General features: G+C 37.7%; 1 protein-coding gene and 1 long non-coding RNA gene across 2 annotated transcripts in view; one reads left to right on the forward strand and one right to left on the reverse strand.

Moving 5' to 3' along the window:
- ENPEP (glutamyl aminopeptidase) overlaps nt 1-21,871 on the reverse strand; it is a 110,634-nt gene that overhangs the window by 17,117 nt on the left and 71,646 nt on the right. The window contains exons 11-17 of the mRNA XM_079920794.1: nt 19,643-19,722; nt 9,513-9,649; nt 9,333-9,388; nt 2,391-2,541; nt 989-1,062; nt 773-877; nt 514-684 (exon numbers count right to left, since the gene is read on the reverse strand). Coding sequence (XP_079776920.1) covers nt 514-684; nt 773-877; nt 989-1,062; nt 2,391-2,541; nt 9,333-9,388; nt 9,513-9,649; nt 19,643-19,722 — 774 coding nt within the window. The remainder of the gene's footprint in view (nt 1-513; nt 685-772; nt 878-988; nt 1,063-2,390; nt 2,542-9,332; nt 9,389-9,512; nt 9,650-19,642; nt 19,723-21,871) is intronic.
- LOC307186110 overlaps nt 9,286-21,871 on the forward strand; it is a 208,798-nt gene continuing 196,212 nt past the window's right edge. Inside the window, exon 1 of the long non-coding RNA XR_013828250.1 lies at nt 9,286-9,410. This is a non-coding gene — a long non-coding RNA (uncharacterized lncRNA). The remainder of the gene's footprint in view (nt 9,411-21,871) is intronic.

A 21,871-nucleotide genomic window follows, 5' to 3' on the forward strand; every position in this document is an offset into this window, starting at 1 on the left:
AAGTTCATCCTAGTCAGCAAATGATCAAATGGTAGATCCAGAGTATAACCCAGAATGCTCAAGGGTGACCTAGTTCTGGATTATGAGGGGAAGTGGAGATAACTGACCTCTTATCATAAAAGACAGAGCCTTGTGAGGAGGAGCTCTTTTGCTCCTGTCCTTCTTCCATTGAATGTGTTTGTGTGAAGGCAAAATGCTTGGAGCTCTGGAAGTCATAAGACGTCCAACATGTAGAGGATGGCAGAAAAGAAAGAGAAAGAGCCTAGGTCTTGGATGAAAATGTTGAACCACTGTACACAACTGGAAGCTCCCTACCTCCAGAATTTTTTATATGAGATTACATGTCTTTATTTTTTAAGCAACTCTTACAGGGATATTTTGTTTCTTGCCAGGAAAATAACTATTTAATAGATTTTCTTGGAAACATCATCCATAATTAGCATTTTAAAGAGACTGTGATGTATAAATTATCAAGTACCAATACACGTAATTTTTTCAAAAGTTCCAGCTTACCTTGACAAAATAGTAACATTCTTCACTGATGCTAATCCATACAATAGCTTTTCTTTTTCTTGAGCTAATGAAGTTTTCTGGTATTGCTGAAGAGTGTAGTTCCATGAAGTCTCATTGCCAGAGTTCTGCATTCCATACCGATATACCAGAAGCCTGAGATTTACAGGAAGACTAGAAGAAGAAACAGTATTTCAGAGATTTTAATTCCTCATTTCTCAGTTTAAAGTCTTCCAGAAATGAAAACATGGTGAACAGTCACCTTACGGTCCCAGTTAGCCACGCCTGAAATAGCTGGGAAGCGTTGTTCAAGGCATCGCTGTCTCCCATCTTGCACGCGAGCCCTAATACAGAGGCACGGAGTAATCTAAGAAAAGAAACACACACAGAACTGGGGCCTTGACCACTTTTCAACATGTCTTAACATATACAAATGAATACTAAATGAATATTAATTTTTAAAAAGGTAAAAAATAACTTTGTGAGGTGGTCTCCAGTATCATTCCATCCCAGAGAATCTGCAATGGGCTTCACTTGATCTCGGAAGTATTTCTGAAATAAAAGCACCATGCAGAGTGAGTAATAATTTACTATTTAGCAACAGTCTCCCGTTTATTATAATCTACAGTTCCCTGTGGTAATCTTTTCCCCCACTAGCTCAGAGAACTTTGGGCCTGTCCTAGGAAAGGGATGTATTAAAGTTTTTATAACATTGTAATTTTACTTCAGTCCCGAACATAAGAACATCCTGGATCACTCTCTAATGTTTTATAGAACTTTGGGTAAGCCCCTTTTAACCTCCACTTCTTAGTTAACATGTGTAATAAATAGAATAACACCTGACATACTTACCTCACTAAGGAAGATTGCTCAAGTATCGATGAAATGATAACTAATATTTGTATATTGGCTTAGGATTTAAAAATGACATTTATATTATATGATTCTCACTATTCCATTACCATAGGCAGCCAACTGCTGACATTCCTATTGTACAAAGGAAACAAAGACTCACAAATATGAAAGCATTTGTCCAAGTTCTTTCGTAAAGAAAGTGGAAGAGCTAGAGATTGGAATCCAGAATTTGTTTAAAATTACAAGTGTCCTGCAAAAGTGCTGCAGAAATCACAAAGCCAAGAAAAGCATTTAGAATGACTATCTTATAATAAAATCTCAATGTGGAAATAATAGCAGTAAGAATAAGGAAAAATTATGTCATATTTTGATGAGAATAGATTCATTTTAACATAGATAAATCCATTAAAAATAGGATCTAGTTTGTATCTATGGTTTAAAATGTTGTTTATTTTAAATTTATTTATTTATTTATTTTTGGCTGTGTTGGGTCTTCGTTTCTGTGTGAGGGCTTTCTCCAGTTGCGGAGAGCGGGGGCCATTCTTCATCGCCATGCGCAGGCCTCTTACTATCGTGGCCTCTCTTGTTGCAGACCACAGGCTCCAGACGCGCAGGCTCAGTAGTTGTGGCTCACGGGCCTAGTTGCTCCGCGGCATGTGGGATCTTCCCAGACCAGGGCTCGAATCCGTGTCCCCTGCATTAGCAGGCGGATTCTCAACCACTGCGCCACCACGGAAGCCCCTAAAATGTTGTTTATTTTAAATAAAATATTAACTATTGTATTGCTTCTAACACTAAAATACACCTTTAAGTGGTATACTGAACCAGAAATACTGATACATTTCAAGTTGAAAAAACAAATAGCATCTCTTTGATTTGATTAGTCAAGTCATTATAATTTCCTTTGATTTCACTTGGCAGGCAAGATATGCTTTTGTGTTTCCCAGGAGCTCCTTCTCTCAGAAATCTTCCTATTCTGCTAATGGCTAAACATCTCCTTTCATAAGATATAGCATTAACATTACCTCAATCATAGGGTATAGCTCTTTATCATCTTCAAACATGCTAATAATATAGGTTACAGCTGAAATGACTCTCTGCCATGGTAAAAATTCCTCTTCCATTTTGAGATACTTGGTCAAGTTCAGAGCCTCCTTGTAATTTAGAAGTTGAGCTCTAAGAAAGAAAAAGAAAGCCCACAGTAAATTAAAAACCACAGACTAGTTTCCTTCGACTGAAAGTACTAATATGGGGATCATAGACTTCAATGTTAATGAGAACCCTTCCATTAAACAATTAAGAAAATGCATTACTGTTAAGGCCCAATCAAAGAGGTTTGTTCACAATGATGTATTAGAGCTTTCATATGTTCAGTAATAAAGGGGAAGAGAGAACATTAAGGTGTGCATTTGAAAAATTGCTATGGCAGAATTTTAGATAAAACGAAAGCCATTTAGCTATACAGTTAATATTGACAAATAGAAACTTTTAAATTTTAGGTTCACAAGCTGATTGTAGTATACAAATGCACCTTTATAAGTGTATTGTATTGAATTTTTTTACATTTGACATGAATAGGAAATATAACAGTACTCGAGAATTGTGAATGTTTAAAACATTCCAATTGAACTTATATTTACCATAAAAACATCTCCCTTTTTTATACATTTCCCAATAATAGTAATAAATAAAAATAGATTTTGTTTCTCAAAAAAGTGAAGTTACCATCGACATTTCAAAGTTTAAAGAGTTCGATTTCTTCCTCCTTAGAAAAGATTTTGGAACCTTTTGAAATAATGTTCTCAGAAATCTGTTATGCCTCAAATTTCAGCCTAGGTTTTGGAAAGAATCTTAGATAGGAATCCTGTCTTTCCAAATTACATTTTGAAAGTTAAAATTAAAGAATAAACTTTAAATTATTGAGAAAGTAATACTGATGCATTGAGTGCTAGTATATTTGAGGTCATTTTTTGTGAATGGCAAATAATGTAACCATATCTTGATTTCTCCCCTGAGAGTTGGTAAGATAAACTGGTACTGGAGAGCTAGATAAGAATAAACACCTTTGTTATCATATGATTTGCACTAATGTGATATGATACAGTTTGTTTTCAGTTCAGAGAGCTGATTTCTTCTATTTTCTCAGTTCCTGATCTTATTTAGAAGAATTTATATTTTGGAGCATTCAGCCTGTCTTAATAAAAGTATAAATAATGTTGAGAAATGGAGTGTTTTATTGAGAATGTTTATTGAGTAAAAAAAAATTGTAGGGTTTTATGTTGATGGTTGAAACTTGAGAATTTTCTAATTTTAATGATTCTCTATTTTCCCGGGTGGATAGCACAACAGTCAGTTGTGCAACAGTCCAGTCAGTATTTTCTTAGACTACTTATGAAGAATAATTGTTGCTCTGAGGATCAAATTAAAGAAAAGGCTAATGAAAGTTCAGGAAGAATGGCAGGTAATTTGGTTAGAAACCTCGTGGGCCGCACGTTTATAGTAGGTGAAAAGATTAGAAGGAGTGGGTCTTGGTTACAAAGGCCAAAAGAATTGGCTAAATTAGCATAAGTAGAAGTAAGGAAATAATCCAATGATCCAAAGGTTAGAGGCCCTGATGAAATACTATATATTTAACTGTTGAAAAAATCAATATCCTATCCTAGTGCCTTGTTTTTTCAACATACTTGATAGCTATGCAGTTGTTCCACTTTGGTATCACTTGTTTAGGTTTGAGTCACATGGTCAGAACACTGGACTGAGAGTGAATTTTTTGCTGGTTATTATAGAGATAATATTTCGAGAATTAAGTTGATGCACTTTTCATTTCCCACAAATCATGTTACTCTGTGGTATTTGATACTTCCGAGGAAGAGCAGTATCATTTAGAATCATGATTCTCAAGTTTGTGCATGTATCTGTAACACCTGGAAGGTTTGTTAATCACATACCCTTGGGCCCTATCCCTAGAATTTCTGATTCAGCAGGTCTGGAGTAGGGCCTAAGAAGTTGCATTTCTCCTAAGTTCCTAGGCAACGCTGATACTACTGGGACGACGAGTGAAGAATCTGTTTTTAGAACAAAGACATGTATAGTGCCCTTCCCTCCCAGACCCCCTTACAGTGCTGCGTTGGCTCATAGCTGCACTTTCCTCAGAGAATAGCGCTTGACCAGATACATCCATCTGGCTTAAAAGGTTATGCTACCCCCACCCCTGGCCATTAATTGTCTGATTTAGGAATGCAACAGGCCAGCCTGCTTCCCTCAGGTTGGATCCACTCTGTAGTACAATTCATGGATACGGCTTCCTACTGGAATCTGGCAAAGCTAGACTCCAGCTGAGACCATATTGTCGCTCAGCCTTTTTCCCTGCCCCAGCCTGCTTCTCGCACTCCCTATCTCACGAGAGTACTCTCTCAATAAACCACCTATTCGGGAACCTCCATTTCAGACTCTGCTTTGAGGGAACTCAACCTAAGAGAGCATTTTTACTCAGCTTTGAGTCTCAAACTCTGTTAAATTCGTAGACCAGCAGCAGCTCTGAAAGCCAGATTTGGTTGAGAATTTTCCTTGTTCAGAAATCTTCCATTTATAGTAAGAGTCCAACCTGAGGAACATAAATCCTAGAATTGTCCTATAATCTATAGTGTGGAGAGGATGGAGGCTATAAACTTAAAGTTCTCAGAAAATGCTGTAAAGAAGAAGAAGAAAACAAAGAGGTCTTTTGAGGGAATTCTTACTTTCCTGTCTTGGCCTGAGGTACCCAGAAGATTGGGGAATCTGGAACAAAAGGTTTGTTTTTGCTTCCTCCGGTGTGACCTGGAAAGACTGCACAGTCCTTCTCCAAGAGGCTCAAATTAAACATAGTGTCTTACCAAACATGGCTTTCGAATGGGACATTAGACATGGTTGAGAGAGGTGGTTATGTGGATAGAACTGACCCCATGGTCTCTCGTTCTTCAGCAGAGCCTTCAGATGGTGTGGAGACTGTTGAAAACTTCCCATGTGTCTGGTCTCTCGATGTTAACTTACTAATTAAATTCAGATTTCTGGCTTAAAACAGTCTCTTTGCAATCAGCTGGATCCCTTTTGGAGTCTTTCCGCATTCCCCTACTTCTCCCTTCTTTAAAAGGCAGTCCTTGATAGGGTGGGGAAAGTTGCTTATCTGGTTCTGTGTTGTGGTCTGGTCAGCTCTGTTAGCACCTGTGAAATGGTAAATCTGGTGTACCTAGAAGTCTGTAATCTCGGCGTGGCTGATGTCCACCTTGTGGTCTTTATTTGCTAACCTGGCCCTCACCTTGGAAGGCACTGGAGCCACTACACCTTGAAGCCTGACTGAAAGTCTGTTTGGATCCTTAGCTTAGGGGGCCTTTGAAGCCATCCTTTCTGCCACTCTGCCCTTGCCTAGGGACTCCTGGTCCCTCCCATGTGCCTGCTAGCCAGCACTCTGCTTTCCCTTGTGCTGTTCCTCACCCACTCTCTTTGTCACACAGTGGGCTGCAGAGTGCCATAGAAGCTACTGACAAGGTAAAAAATCTGTAACAGGTAGACAAAAAAAGGATTTTTTCTGTCTCCGTTTTGGCAAGGCCTCCAAACCAAGCCCCTTAACGTACACTCCAAAGTAAGATGCAGGCCCATCGAATTAGGACTGACATGGTTAGGAACAGGTTTTTGTGACCCTTAGCTGATAGCCCACTACCAGCCTGCGAAAGAGATTGGAGCGGCAAAGGGGGAGAGGGAGACATTTTAGGAGAGGGCTTTTGGAGGATTCTGTCAGTGTACTGTGAATGCTGTCCTCCCACAGGAGACAGGAGGGTGTAGGATGCTTTTCCCCTCACATGAAGCCTAGAAAAGGGGCTTTAATGGAACCACCTGAAGAGTTTTATCTGTGTACCCTAGAGCTTGGGGGCACAGTGGTCTGGTGTCTGATACCCCAAGAAATCTAAAGGATGAGAGACTGTGGTTGCTACTGCTCTGACATCGGAGTGAAGATATAGGACTGCGTGAGGTTGCCCATCCTTCCAGACCTTGTCAGGGGAAAGGATATATGAATACTTCCTGTAGACTGGATGCGGTTCAGAGGTTTTCACTTCCTCACCTCAAAGAACTGCAGGAGAAAGACCCTTGGCCATGGAATGTGTGTGGATGGTACATATTCCGCGAAAGCACCACACAAGGAAAAGGATCAGTGTTAAACATCTGCGAAGTTCAGAGAGGACCAGAAGTAGACAGCATGTCAGGATCTTTCTTGCCTTCATCTGCCCGCCTTCTGCTCTCCTTGCCTTAACACTGGAGGAATCAGAGGCAGCATGGTGAGAAGCAGAAGTTCCATGCAGCAAAACGGAGAGGAAATCAAGCGCTTTATTCCCATTGCAGGGGGCTGGCCTGAAACTAGCCTGAGCTGGGGGCTGGAGGAACTTTACATGAAGTTGAACGTTTGAGGGTTTTACTGGGCAGGGCATATAGTTGAAGTGAGTCTGTTGTGGGGACTCAGAAGTGACTGGGTGAATTTTTACTCCTTATCTTCAACAAATGTGCCCAGCGGGATATTCCATCCAAGGCAGTAAGAGTACTAGCTCCTCAAACCTGGGGGCAGGGGTATCAAGCATATTTTTGTTTTTAGATCCGCGCTTTTAGTCTTGCTGATGAAACAATAGTTCCATTTCTTTTTGAATACCAGAGTAGAACTGTGTAAATTCTAACGCAACCACATGCACTTACCCATCTAAGTACGCATTTCTGCTTTTCTGCAAAGTTTCAGAGTGATCTGGACCGGACTCTAACCAGTACAGGTGGGGTCTGTTTCTCTTTGAGTCCCTTTTACCTCATGCATTACAGAAGGAAACTGGGTGATAATAGCTCAGGCGATATTTCAGGTGATAGCTAAGGTATTTTCTGGATTGGTGGCTGTGTGATTCTACATGTTTCTTGGCTTTCAAATTTGTTTCACTTTCTGCCTTTCTGAAGCTCTTCAAAATGTTATGGGCTATGGCCAAGGAGCTGAGCAAGTGTGAGAGAGTCGTTCAATTGTGTGAGTTATCTGCTTTGTACACAGTTCCTCAGAGAAAGCTGTTCAAGAGGCTTTCACTTCTTAAAGCAAAAGAACTGTCTGCATTGTGTTGTGATGGAAATTAAACCATAAGGTTATTACAGCTCTGTGTAATTTCTAACAGCCAAGATTCTAAGCTTTGGAAGAGATCACTATGTTTTCACAGGAGAGAGTTTTCCTGAAAAAAAAAATCTAAATGGTCCTATTATGTTTTAAAATGTTTAATTTTTAAGTTTTTGGCCGCACCACATAGCTTTCGGGCTCTTAGTTCCTTGGCCAGGGATTGAACCCGTGCCCTCCACAGTGAAAGCGCGGAGTCCTAACCACTGGACTGTCAGTAAATTCCCTAAAATGTTGATCATTTTCTTTCACCACTTAATTTCCCCAGTCTACACAGTACCAGGTACAGAGTAGGTGCTCAATAAATATTTATCAAATGAGTGATTGACATACCATAGCATAATGAAAATAATTAATCTGTTACATATCCAGGAGATTAAACTTGGAGATTCACCAAAGAGAATCAAGTTGTCTATTACCTACAAAGGGAATCTAGATTGCAAATTCATAAGAGCTTTTCTAAATGCTTCTTTGCTGCTACTAAACAATGGTGGATGCTTTTTCATCAAGTAATACAATCTGCTGAGCACTTCCTAAAGACCATACAATGTTTGGTGTCCCTCATGTGCATTATTTCATTTGCTCCTCACGAGAGTCTTATAAGGTCATCTCCATTTTACTAACAATAAAATTGAAGCAGAGACAGGTTAAGAAACTTTCTCGAGGTTATTCAGAACCAGGATTTTAACCTGGTTTGAGAGCTTGTTTTTTAACCCTATAAATTCCCTCCTTAAAAATGTCACAAATGTTTTCTGACTTCTAGTATACTATCTAGGGAGTCCATGTAAAATAGTTCTCCCATGCCTTTAGTGCTGCTATACTATCCTTCCAGCCATGTATTCAGCTCATATTTAATGAACATCTACTAGGGGCCAGGCACAGTTAGGAGCTGGGGATAAAATGAATAGGAACATGATCTAGGGGCCTACCTTTGTGAAACTTGCAGTTTGGTGGGTGAGATGGATAATTAATAAGCATTGACAATATAATATTATCGGAAATGCAGGACCCCATAAAAGGGACACCTAACCCAGACAAAGGGGCCATGAGGCTTCCTGAGGAACTAGCATCTCATTCTCAGTACCTTGCTTATGTCTAAAATGAGGCCACTACAAAGCCAGCAGAGCAAGTTGGCTGTGTCCCTAACTCCTACAAAAGTGCCAGAAATTCAAAAAATACTTGTTGAATTACTAGTGTTAGACTACCTGAGAAAAATGTCTCAAAGATACTGTGGTTACTACTCTTACATTACCCCAATCTATGTTGATTATTTTTTTCAAAGTGTAGGTTGTTTTTTTTCTAAGTGTAAGTTACCTTCAGGCCATGAGAAAAAAATTCAAATTTCCTAAACAGTACCTTAATTCAATCCTAGGGCGCTATGTCTCATACTTCTTACCCCAGTGACCTGAATAAGATTTGACAACTCTAACCATAAAATCTTACAATGGGCTTGGGCTCACAGAGATGAGTTAATGAAACACACTGTTCGTCTTTTTAATAAATCAAATTATGACAGTACACTTTTGTGCATTTGCAAGTGTCACTCCTAATTAGCTCAAGGACTCTGATTAGACAAACCTATCTAAAGTCAATAGGGTAGGTGAGTTTTTGTGTATGTTGAGTTGATATCAATATTTTAGCTATAAGGCTCATATTAGTTTTAAAAAAGTTATGAAAAAAATAATGTAAATAGTGGCTTCGGATATTTTAAACTATAGTACTTTGTTGTAATTCATTTTTAAAAAGATTTATGACAAGATCCACAGTATTTTAAACGATTGAATCTCATTCCAAAACCCACCTTGCCAAGGCAAAAGCGTCATCGATAAGACTTGCACGATCAGCAGAAGAAAAGTACTGGGAAGAGAAAGAAAAAAAGGTAAGAAACATGAATCTTAAAACGAAATGTGTTGAAAATTAATGTCATTATGATGCTGTTCTTAGAACAAAAAGAAAACAATTCACAACCTGCTATTCTTACCTTGTGGTTGAGGGAAAGATTGGTAGCTATCCATTCCCAAGTTGATACTTCATAATTTACACGATAAAACCCAATATGGTCTGGGTTTATTTTGAGAAAAGTGTTTCCACTAGGTTTAGGAGAGTTCAAAGTGATTCCTGTGGTAGTAAATAAACACTAATGAGAAACATGTTTGCACATACTATAAACACAGAGAAATTAGACCCAGAGGGTAAAAAGCAAAGAAAAGAAATATAAGCTCAAGGAGTCAAGTTTGATTTGGATCCAAAGCCCCAAAGCCTAATTCTTATTTAGTTGCCTAACTTTAACATGTCATTGTAGTGTGTGAGCTGAAAAAGAAATAAGTAATGTAAATAAGTGTCCTGTAATTTGTGACTTATTATTATTTCTTACTGGCAGAAGCTTGTCATATGGGTGAAATAATTCTGTGCTTGTCAATCCTTCAATAAGTAAAGCAATGGTTAAAGACAGAGAAGTCCATGCCCTTTGGGGGTAATCCATACATTCTTAATCGTGATGGATTAACTACACAAAGAATATTCACTGGGGCAGCCTGGGGAGGGGATAAAAATGTAAACATTTAAAAGAATACTTTATTAAAATCAACATTCAAATTGATGGAAATGGTGATTGCTAAGCAGAGCAATGATTTGACGGTCAGTAGTGCTTTTAAAATGTCAAGAAGGCTTGCAATAGGACTAAAATCCAGATAAAACATTCTTGATTTTGTGGTCCATTTCATGCTCGTCCTCCCAATTTTATTTATCTTTGTAAAGTCTTCTGCTTCCTTATTTCAGCTGATTACATCAATGTTTTTTCATCAGTGGATTTACCAAATTAACTTTCTGAAGTAGCATTCAGAATTTACATAGGACTCTAGGATATAGATTTTGGAAGTTCAACATTGAGGAACAAAGACTTATGTTTTAAGTAAAAACTACTCAAAATAATAGTTGTGCTCTGACATGACCAGTGTTTGTTAGCATTAGCGAACGAACATTAGGATGTTCGTTAGCATCCTGTACTTTTATACTTATATACTCTTTTGTTTGTGTGGACAATATGCAATTTAAATAATGATGTGGGAATACTTAGTATATTTAAATAATTTCAAATAGTTTAATGTAGTGATAATGTGGGATGTGGTATTGGAAAATAGGAGATGAGGCTGGAAGTAAAAGTGAGGCCTCAGTGTGAAGAGCCACAAGCTGTGTTAAGTTCATCTTCTTTTTTTTCAAATTTATTTATATTTATTTTGGCTGCGTTGGGTCTTTCGTTGCTGCATATGGGCTTTCTCTAGGTCTTTTGTTGCTGCGTACGGGCTTTCTCTAGTTGTGGTGAGCGGGGGCCACTCTTCTTTGCAGTGCGCGGGCTTCTCATTGCGACGGCTTCTCTTGTTGCAGAGCATGGGCTCTAGGCACATGGGCTTCAATAGTTGTGGCACGTGGGCTCAGTAGTTGTGGCTCATGGGCTTAGTTGCTCCACGGCATGTGAGATCTTCCCGGAGCAGGGCTCAAACCCGTGTCCCCTGCATTGGCAGGCAGATTCTTAACCACTGAGCCACCAGGGAAGCCCAAGAAGTCCATCTTCTGAGAGATGGTAAGAATAGAGAAGATTTTTAAGCAGGGAAATAATATGCTCCAGCCTGTTTCTAGAAAGATAATTTTGATGGTGGTATGGGAAGGAGATATTGGAAGGAGATTCTAGAGTCTACTGTAATAATCTAGGGCAAGAGAGAATGAGGGCTTACACTAATGTGGAGATGATGAAAATAGGTGATGTGTTCAAGGGACACATCACTGGTAAAATCAACACTGTCCTTTTTCTGAGTTGATGAGGACAGTTAGAGGAGGGAAAAATAGCTTGCATGATTGGATGAATAATGGTGTTGCCCTTACAGAATAGAGAAAGATGAGTCAGCTTGGGAGGAAAGATGATTTAAATTTTGGAAGCATTCACAAGGTTTGGAGGATATCCAGGACACAGTAGTTTCCATAATATATAAGTAAACTCTTCAATAAAGTTTCTTTAGGAACGTTCAGAGTAGGTTCTTGACAAATTGTAAACATTTACCTCACTCATATAGTATTTATCTTTCTTTGTCATCCTCCCATGGACATGTTGTTGAAAGGAAGCTAATCTTTTGGCAGCCATACACTTTGAATGTTTGTATTGGGAGGACAGCCTCTTGCTTAAGCACAGAGCCATATATTATAGGAGAAAGAGCATGAACTTTCCAGTCTGAGAGACTGAGGATAAAATCATTGCTCTATGACTTACTAGCTGTGTGATCTTGGCCAAATCACTTGACCTCTCTGTGTCTCAGTTCATCATGAGGGAAGTAGGGATAAAAATCCCTCACAGGGCTGTTGTGAAGATTAAATAAGATAACATAGGTAAAGTGTTGGTCACATAGTTATGTGTCCAACAGATGGTAGCTATCCCCATTATTATGAAAGGGGATATGCCGCCAGTTCTATAAATAGCAAAGCAAATATAAATAACGTTGAGAAGTTCCTGGCAATCCATCCAAATACTGCAGTATTTTATAAAGTGTGCTTTATATATACCTAGTTAAGCCTGTCTAGAGTTACAGTGATTTTTCTCACTTTATAGATGAGGAAGCTGAGATCCAGGAAGTCAGTAGTTACCAGACTTTCCAAGTTCATGCTACTCTTGGAACAGTTGTCAACAACAAAATACTGTTGGGTTGTTTAGTTACATAATGAAGTAAATAGGACTAAAATATTGATGCCTATTCCAGGTGGTGCATAGAAGTAAGGGTGTATGTTTCATTCTGTTTCTCCAATTACTATTAAGAATTTTCTGATTATAACAGTAGTATGTGTTCTTTAGGTTCCAAATATGTATTTGGAAAATACAAAAAGAGTATAATGAAGAATACAGAAATTACCCACCACCAGTTGACATTATGTTTTTATCTTGTGTGCATGTATGTATCTTCCATACATATGTACATATGAACACACAATACACGTACTGGAACCTTACTGTGTTTATTATTATTAATCCTTTTCATTTGAAATTATATTGTAAGCACTTTGCAATTTCATTTTCTATATATGAAAATTTAAATTTAATGGCCATATAGTACTCTATCATTCAGTTTATAAATTGTTTTGTGCTATTTCTTGCTAGTTTTACACATAAAAGTGGTGAACGAATTCTTTCTGGGTAGGGGCTCTTTCTAGAAAAATTGTTTCCTTCTATTATTTGTCTGATAATTATCTTTTCAAAATTTCATCCAGAGGCTAGTTTCAACTCAGATTTCAATAACATAGCATGCATAATAATTCTCTAATAGACTATTTTATATAAATAATTGTAACAAGCTTCAGTCAACTAGACAGCTTGTGACAGCCTGAAATTTTTAGAGAAGGAAACATTTTTCTTTGTGGACATAAATACTGTGTTGCATTGATCCTTTAAGCAAGTTATTTTTCTGTGTAAAATGACAGTTTATATCTATCTTATTAAATTTGTGTATCAGTTAGTAGTAAAACAACTGAAATACACAAGAGTAGTGTTTTTTGACTAATTACACACAAATTATATTTGGAGACCTAAAAATTTCAAGTAGGATGCACTGTCAGAATTTGGGGGGACTTCCCTGGCAGTCCAGTGGTTAAGACTTCACCTTCCAATGCAGGGGGTGCGGGTTCAATCCCTGGTCAGGGAGCTAAGATCCCACATGCCTTATGGCCAGAAAACCAACACATAAAACAGAAACAATAACAATAACAAATTCAATAAAGACTTTAAAAATGTCTCACATCAAAAATATCTTTAAAAAATTCCACTAGTATTCTGACTAGTTACAGTTTAAAAAAAAAAGGAATTTGGGGTCAAGGAAGAAAAGCTTAATCTCTGAAACGAAGACTAACATGACCCATTGTACAAATGGATTGGTTCCATTTGTGACAATGTTTTCAACAAATTACTTATTCAAGGAAATATTATTGATTATGTTAATAATAATTATAGAGTCCCGTCTAAATCTCAGCAAGTAGCCTAGAGAATCTCCCTGAAAAGAAAGATGTAGGATTAATATGTAATGTATAATAAGTAGGAATCGGGAAAAAATGCAATCTGACTATCGTGATGAAGGATTATCATAGGCAATGGTTTTGGTGATTGTGAAGAAATAATTGCAAAGGGGAGTTGGATAGTGAAGATCCGTTGATGTGTCCCTAGTCTGCCTAGGAAAGCAGGTGCCCAACTTAGTTGGTACATGTGTTCCAGATCATTTGACAGATCTGCTCTTATAGAGAACAGTGTATATGGAGAAACCTGTTGGTTGTTTACCATACTGTTCCCTTTTCCTCCTGGGTACACAGCTAGACTATATTTATTAGCCTCCCTTGCAGTTAGGTGGCAACATATGATTGACACCGAAACATAAAGTGTGGGGAGAAATAATAGATGCATTTCTAGTTCTGGTCCCTCCATTATCTTCCTCTGTATTCTGATCAGATGCAAAAGATTCAGCAGAGAATTATTTAAAAAGGATAACCAACAAGGACCTACTATAAAGCACAGGGAACTCTGCTAAATGTTATGTGGCAGCCTGGATGGGAGGGGAGTCTGGGGGAGAATGGATACATGTATATGTATGGCTGAGTTACTTTGCTGTGCACCTGAAACTATTGCAACATTGTTAATCAGCTATAATCCAATGTAAAATAAAAAATTAAAAAAAAAAAAAAAGAGAAAAAGATCCAGCAGAGAAGTCCAAGATTGGGTCAAGGGGAGGGAGGAGGTGGAGCCATGAGAAAGAAAAAGCCAGGAATTCTAAGTCATTATCTGAGAGTGAGCTACCTAGGAGAGATGGTAGGTCAGGAACACCTCCATTGGAGTGTTGCATGAATAAGAAATTTTTATTGCATGGAGCCACCCCTGATAGCCTCTCAATGCAATAATTAGACTCCCCTAGTTAATGCAGTATATATACAAAGCAGTCACAGCTTATGACCTCTTTAAAATAATTAATATACCCCAACTCTCTATGTACCCTTATTAAGTAAATTTTCTTCCTGGAAGAGATATCTAATTAGCTGAAGTGAACATTCTGTTTCACCTTGGCCAGTATGTTTTTATTTGTGTAAATTAACAAATTAGCATTCTTATATGTATGGTTCACGTGAATAAGATTTCTGAGACTTGGTTGACCAGGGCTGAATTAAACAAACTGAGCTTCTGAATCTGCAAAACGGAATCTGTAATGATTCAATCAAAATTCAAAGATTCCATGAGGCTCAATTTGGAGGAATGAAGAAAGTTTCTCTCTCTCTCTCCCCTGCCCTATTTGCCATTAAATTAAAAAATATATGCCCATCATTATTTTGATATGAAATATTTAAGTATAACTACCATCAAATTTTCGTAATATTTATATGATAGTCAGAATTTGGTTATCTAAACCATCCAGAATGCATCCTCAATCTGAAAGAGTTATGAAAACAGTCATCACAAAATCTATTCCACCTCCTATGCCCTAAACTGTCTTTTAGACCCTATGTGCTTGTGAACCCCTATTTTTATTTATTTATTTTTTTATAAATATTTTTTAAAGCAATTGAAAATTTTTTTTCCTTTTTTAAAAAAATGAATGAATTTTCTTTTTGGCTGTGTTGGGTCTTCACTGCAGCGCGTGGGCTTTCTCTAGTTGCAGCGACCGGGGGCTACTCTTCATTGCAGTGCGCAGGCTTCTCATTGTGGTGGCTTCTCTTTGTTGTGGATCACAGACTCTAGGCGTGCTGGCTTCAGTAGTTGTGGGTCGTGGGCTCAGTAGTTGTGGCTTGTGGGCTCTAGAGCGCAGGCTCAGAAGTTGTGGTGCACGGGCTTAGTTGCTCTGCAGCATGTGGGATCTTCCCGGAGCAGGGATTGAACCCATATCCCCTGCATTGGCAGGCAGATCCTTTTTTTAAAATACATTTATTTATTTATTTATTTGGCTGTGTTGTGTCCTCATTTCTGTGCGAGGGCTTTCTCTAGTTGCGGCGAGCGGAGGCCACTCTTCATCGCGGTGTGCGGGCCTCTCACTGTCGTGGCTTCTCTTGTTACAGAGCACAGGATCCAGATGCGCAGGCTCAGCAGGTTGGCTCATGGGCCCAGTTGCTCCGCGGCATGTGGGATCTTCTCAGACCAGGGCTCGAACCCATGTCCCCTGCATTGGTAGGCAGATTCTCAACCACTGCACCACCAGGGAAGCCCTGAGTTAGATTCTTAACCACTGTGCCACTGGGGAAGTCCCAAATCCCTATTTTTAAATACTATGTTTTAGCAAGATTGGTTGTCTGATATCATGTGATAATCTACAAGTCTTCGAAATGTTAGAAAGCAGCAGATTAGAAACAAAAAGGTGGCATACTACTAAATGTAGATGCACTGACAGTAGCCAAAATAGTAGCTGATGCTAAAGATAGAGGCATTACTATACACAGTCAGCCTCTAGAAGCACAGCGGTCTGCGGCAAACAAACGTTCATTAAGCAAGGACTTCCTGAACTCTTAGTAACTCTTAGGATGCACACAGAACCTTGTTGGGAATAGGGGAGCAGGAGACAAGGAGTATGATGTGTAGTTGGTATCTTCAAAGAGCTTATAATTTACTTTAAAAAGAAAAGACAGAGCATATGAATCGTAAATAACCATGCTGCTGCTTAAAATCTAAGGAATAATACTAAGAACAAGGATTGATGAAACTAATAGCATAAAATATACTCTCAACAATGAGAGGAGAGATTATTCAGGGTAGGTTAGAATAGCCAGAGAAGCATCTGAGATGGAGATCCTCTTCTTTTGTTATAAAGTACATGTTTAATTTAAAATACCGTGTGTAACACAAATGTAAATAAACGACCTTAGGGGAAGTCCCACTCTTGCCTGGGAAATTTCTAACTGATGAATCACCAAAGAAAATGAGAAGAGGGAGGTGGGGCTGGTAACCTGAGCTGATTGCCCATTCAGTACACTCAGGACATGTTGTCATCTGTGCTCTGAGCTGAGAGCTGAAGATGTCCCCAAACAGGAAACCGGAACTTATTGCATAGCCTAAAAATGGAGCAGGCACTTTGAAGTAGGAAGAGATGTCTAGTTTGCTTCTGGCTAAGTGACCAGTCATGATTCTGAAGTTGCAGATAAAGATAGGTTTGTCATCAAAGCTCTGTGAACATTAGAGCCACTTCATTCATTCAATAAACAATTACTAGGTACCTGCTGGAGATATAGAACAACCACACAACAACAAAAAATAAGCTCCATTTCTCAAGGAATATTCTACAGAGAGGGGAGAGACAGATAAAGTCAATAGTTACAGCAAAAAATGTCTTAAATGTAATGACAGAGGGATAGAGCTTCCCCTAAGAGCCCTTTGCTTTCTCACTTTCATACTAGCATTTTCTGTCTGTAGCACTATTTCAGTCTACACTCAGTCCATCCTGTCATCCACTTAAACTCTACCTTTAGCCCCCCCTAACTCTGAGACTAGATGTCCCTTTCTTTAGTAACTTTGCTCAACCCCTAAATCTCCGCTGGTGCTTCTCCTGTGAGTGCCTTTGGCTGTTACCACACCAGGCCCTTATGACATGGTATTATGTTTGCCTGCCTCGTCCACACCCTCCCTAGACAGTAATTACCACAAGGTAAGGATTGTGGGTTCCCCCCTACCCAGCATTATCTCCATACCTATCCCTGTGTTTGGCCCATAAGTTAGTTCTCAGTAAATACTTGTTTGAAATAATTAATTTAATTCATTATTTAATTCATTATTCAAATATTCTGTCTAATAAGTACATAATACATACAAGAAGAATGTTTATTGTTAACTCCTGAAACCTATTTTACAAAGCACTTGAATAAGCTTTAGTTATCTGGAAAATTTACTTTTGTGGAAACCTCATTTCATGAAAATGCTAGGTACATTGTGTTAGTGTATATAAATTACTCATGCTTTTAAATTTGTAAACAACAAATCAAGCAGCTTCCCAGACATTCCCCCAACCCTCAGTTAACCAATGGTGACCAATGGGGAAAACATGTAGTAATATTTAAACCAGATCCACTGAAAACCTCCCAAGGGAATCCTAGCCTTATTATGCCTTTTATCGGTGCTATTGCACATTTTTTAAACTTTTTTTCTGTCTTCTCCATTTTCCTTTGGCTTGAGTAATGTACTTGAGTAAGAAAATGGTCAGAAGACGGCCCACAAAAGATAGAGCTTGGTACTCAAACACAAAATTATCCTATATAAAATACTAAGACAAAATGGCATTGATCTGGGTATTCTAAAAGAATTCAAGAGAAATTGCTGACTACATCAGTTAAGGTTAGCCTAAATGACCAAAAGAAAGTTTTGTTGTAAAGGCAACAGAAAGGGGTCTTACCTCGACTATAGCAAAGCTGGTAGAGTTTATAGTAAAAATTAAAACTCACAAAATAATTTATAGTAAAAGTAAAAACCAAAGCTGAAAAAACGATATCGGAGCCACATAAAACCTTGTTCACAAATGTTTATAGCAATATGATTCATAACAGCCAAAAGGCAGAAACAATTCATATGCCCATCAACTGTTGAACAGATAAACAAAAGGTAGTATCAATATGATACTACCTTTGTAATATCAATATGATATTACAAAAGGTAATATCAATATGATGTGAATATAATTTGGCAATAAAAAAGAATGAAGTACTGATACATGCTATGACATGGATGAACTTGAAAACATTATGTTAGGTGAAAGAAGCTATCACAAAATGCTACATGTATCATTCCATTTATGTGAAATGTCTAAAATAGCCAAATCTATGCAGACAGAAAGTAGATTAGTGGTTGCTTAGGGCTGGGGTTATAGGAGAATAGAGGAGTTGATAGCTAAAGGATATGGAGTTTCTTTTTGAGGTGATTGAAATGCTCTAAAATTTACTGTGATGATGGTTACAAGTGTCTGTGAATGTAATAAAAACCATTGGATTGTACACTTTAAATGGGGGAATTTCCTAGTATGTGAATTATATCTCAATAAAGTTGTTTTTTAAAAAAAATCTACTGGAAATAGTGTAAAAACTTACTTGCCAGAGGAAATTAATTACTATTTTAGAATATCTTACAGGAGCAAATAGGCATATGTAATTAGAGGATAGATGATCTACTTTTATCCCTGAGAAGCCCTGGGGGAAAGTCCATGCCAAATGCTATTCTGAAACCAAGTCCTCATGGGAAGGGATGAAGAAGAGTCTCATTTGTCTTAGATAAGAAGTGATTTTGAAACACAAAACAAGCACAATAGCAAAAGTATAAAAAGCAAGATTCTTCTGGGATGGTTGCTAAAACCTGTCTTATTTTTTCAGCGATCTATAGTAGAGAACATGTGATAAGGTCTCCCATGTTTTTATGTAACTCTAAAATTTTTCAAGAAGGGAAAAGACAAATCAATGGAGATAGAATACAGAAATATATTTCTAGTTGGTTTAAGTGAGCAGAACAGTCACAGCTGAATTTAACACAGGCAAGTGCCAAGTCATTCACTTAGGGAGATGGTTAGATGGATGGATATAGATATAGATAATGCCTTGAGCTACTGGTGACAACTTGACAGCTTAGAAAAAATGATTTGGAGTCATTAAAGATTCTAATGTCATGCTAGTTGAAAAAATGATAGGTCTAATTTAATGGCAGCATTTAAAAAGTCAGGCTTGTTACATAACATTCTAAGAAATTCAGTGGCTTATCTGATATTTAAAAAGAAGAAAGGAAAAGAGAAGGAACAAAGGAAGGAAGGAGAAAAAGCGAGGAAAGAAGGAAGAGAGCAAAGAAAGGATGAAAATTGATACATTGATCTTCCAGTGGTTGGGTATCTGACCCTTCTCCTTTGGATATGGGTATTTATTGTACCAGTCATGGTAAATCATTACAAAGAATTTCTTAAGGTAAAAAAGTTCTCATTATTATAGATAAGGATTTTGGCTCACCAGTTAATTACTTAAAAGGTTTCTTTTTGCTGAAGTTTACATCATAAGTTCCATCTTTATTGTTGTTTCTTTACACTTCTATTCATTTAATGTAGTACATTAATTCAAAGAAGAAATAAATCAATTGATGATATTTACCTCTTGTTTCTGACCTATTGTAGAATGTAATCCCTGATTTGCTATCTTCAGTCCATTTAACTGGAATATTCCATGTGTAACTAAAGTTTTTTAAAAAGAAAAATTTTAACTTTTATTACTAAAAAATAAAAACATTTCCAAAGTAAAAATAGACAAGCATAAAAAGCAATAGACAAGCATATTTTCCTCATAAGCAATTGTCCAGTGTATAGTATACAATTAATACAGTTAATACAGTACTCTTTTGTGGTAAAGATAGGCTATGTAATTGCTTTCAATTTATATAAATCTCTAAAATTTGGAACTTTGTATCAAAAATTAGCTAAGGATGAAGAAGATTATTTCAAGAAAAATGGCTTGAAGCTTTGGAATAAAGATATTGCATAAATATAACACATATAAAATTGAGCATTCACATACATACTTGCACAGACTTTAATATGCTATAGTTTCTGTCAAGGAACACAATACATTTTTAGAATTCAGAAGACAATATTAAAATGCTGTGAAGGAAATAATGCATTTTAGAAATTATGTTGCAATGACACCACCACCATCATCCCTTAAAGCTTATCATGCTCTTTAAATATCTCCTATTTACAATCATGTGAACCAGTGTGTTGCAAAGAAAACTCACCAGGCAAGCATGTTTCAGTGGGTTTTAGTGTTCTTTTTAGCTTCTTAGTATTTTCTTGTAGAGCAGGGGGGAGGAGGTTAGCTTTGTACTTTGATACAATATATACTTAACATTTTAGTCTTGAAATCTCATAAAAGAGGTCTTAAATGTCTTTTAGATCGTTCTCATATCATATCTTACCAGTCAGAAAACACAGGAGATCTAGAGAAAAGATGAATCTGTGTTTGGGTTTAGGTTTCAACTCAGAGTTGGCCTTGTGTTTCTTCATCTGTGTTCATTCAAGTCCCTAATAGAGAATGGGGGAATGATATTTCTCCCTTTCAAGATACAATAAAATTTATGTAATTCAGGGAGAATATATATTTGCCATCTATATGAAAGAAGTCATCCTTTGTTGTCTAACTAGTGAAATGTTTTATAGATTGAACTTTTACTAGCGCTCTTGAAGGAGTTTATTGCAGTGGAATGTTTTTGGATGTAAGTTTCATAGAACCAGTACATAAATTGTTTCTTGGATCCTATAGGAGAAATTGTCAGTGCTCCACCCTTATCCCCTTGAATTTCTTTGTCATTTTTGTACACCCTGGATTCCATTATGCTTTCCCTGCCCACAGCCAGCACCTGGGTCTCTCTGTTAGAGGACTGCCCTCTGGCTGCCTGAGCAAGGAAAGCTAGAAGTTCCTGGGAGTTTACATCCTTGGATGCAGCCCTTAGCCAATGATGGATGGGCATGGAAATGTTCTTTGCCCCATCTGCAGGACCACACTGAAGCACTGTCTCTAGAACTTCCCTGCAGGGTAGTCACCCTGGACAGAACCTGTTTATTGTTGCACCTTTTCTGCTTGATATCCCTCTTGCCAATCCCCCTACCAGCCTTTCCTAGACTTCCTAATGAGTCACTTTCACTTGAATGATCACCTCAGGGTCTGATTTTAGTGAAGCCAACCTAAGAACGATCCCTTTACTAGACTAGTACTTGTAGTCTAGTAAAGTCTGTCTGTAGTTTAGATAGACTAGTAATATTGCCAGAGCTTCTCGACAGATAGACAAAGAAGCATTATTTTAAAGTCACATTCTACCTACAGATTGCACTCTTTCACTGCTCTGCTGATGTGGTGTTGCCATGTAGACTAACATTTCATTCCTCCTCACCTTTCCCCAATGCCAACCCGACTGAAACAACAGAGTACGGAGTATCTTGATACACTGTATGCACAGTTAGGATTTCACATTTCCACTGTCCCCTCTAAGACACGGTCTCTGGGACTAGGCTGTGCCTAAGAGTAGGCATAAGATATACTGCTAAGGTCATGTAAAAAATATTACTCTGAGGTCTGTAAGAGCATCATAAGACAAAAAAGGATGCAGGGTTGAGGCTATATAATTTTATAGTTTTGGAGCCACTTACAGGATCTAATGTGAGTACAATTATAGATTGGAGAGTACAAAATGTCAAGAAATAGAAATGACATAAATGATAGAGTTTCCTATATGTTTTCTAAAATTCAAGAGTAGCAGATTTAATTTTTTAAAGGTATAATTCACTTTTAAAATATCTAACAATATAACAGTTTCTGACAGTATAAATATGG

Source organism: Stenella coeruleoalba (assembly GCF_951394435.1).
Source record: "Stenella coeruleoalba genome assembly, chromosome: 4".
Classification (NCBI taxonomy): domain Eukaryota; kingdom Metazoa; phylum Chordata; class Mammalia; order Artiodactyla; family Delphinidae; genus Stenella; species Stenella coeruleoalba.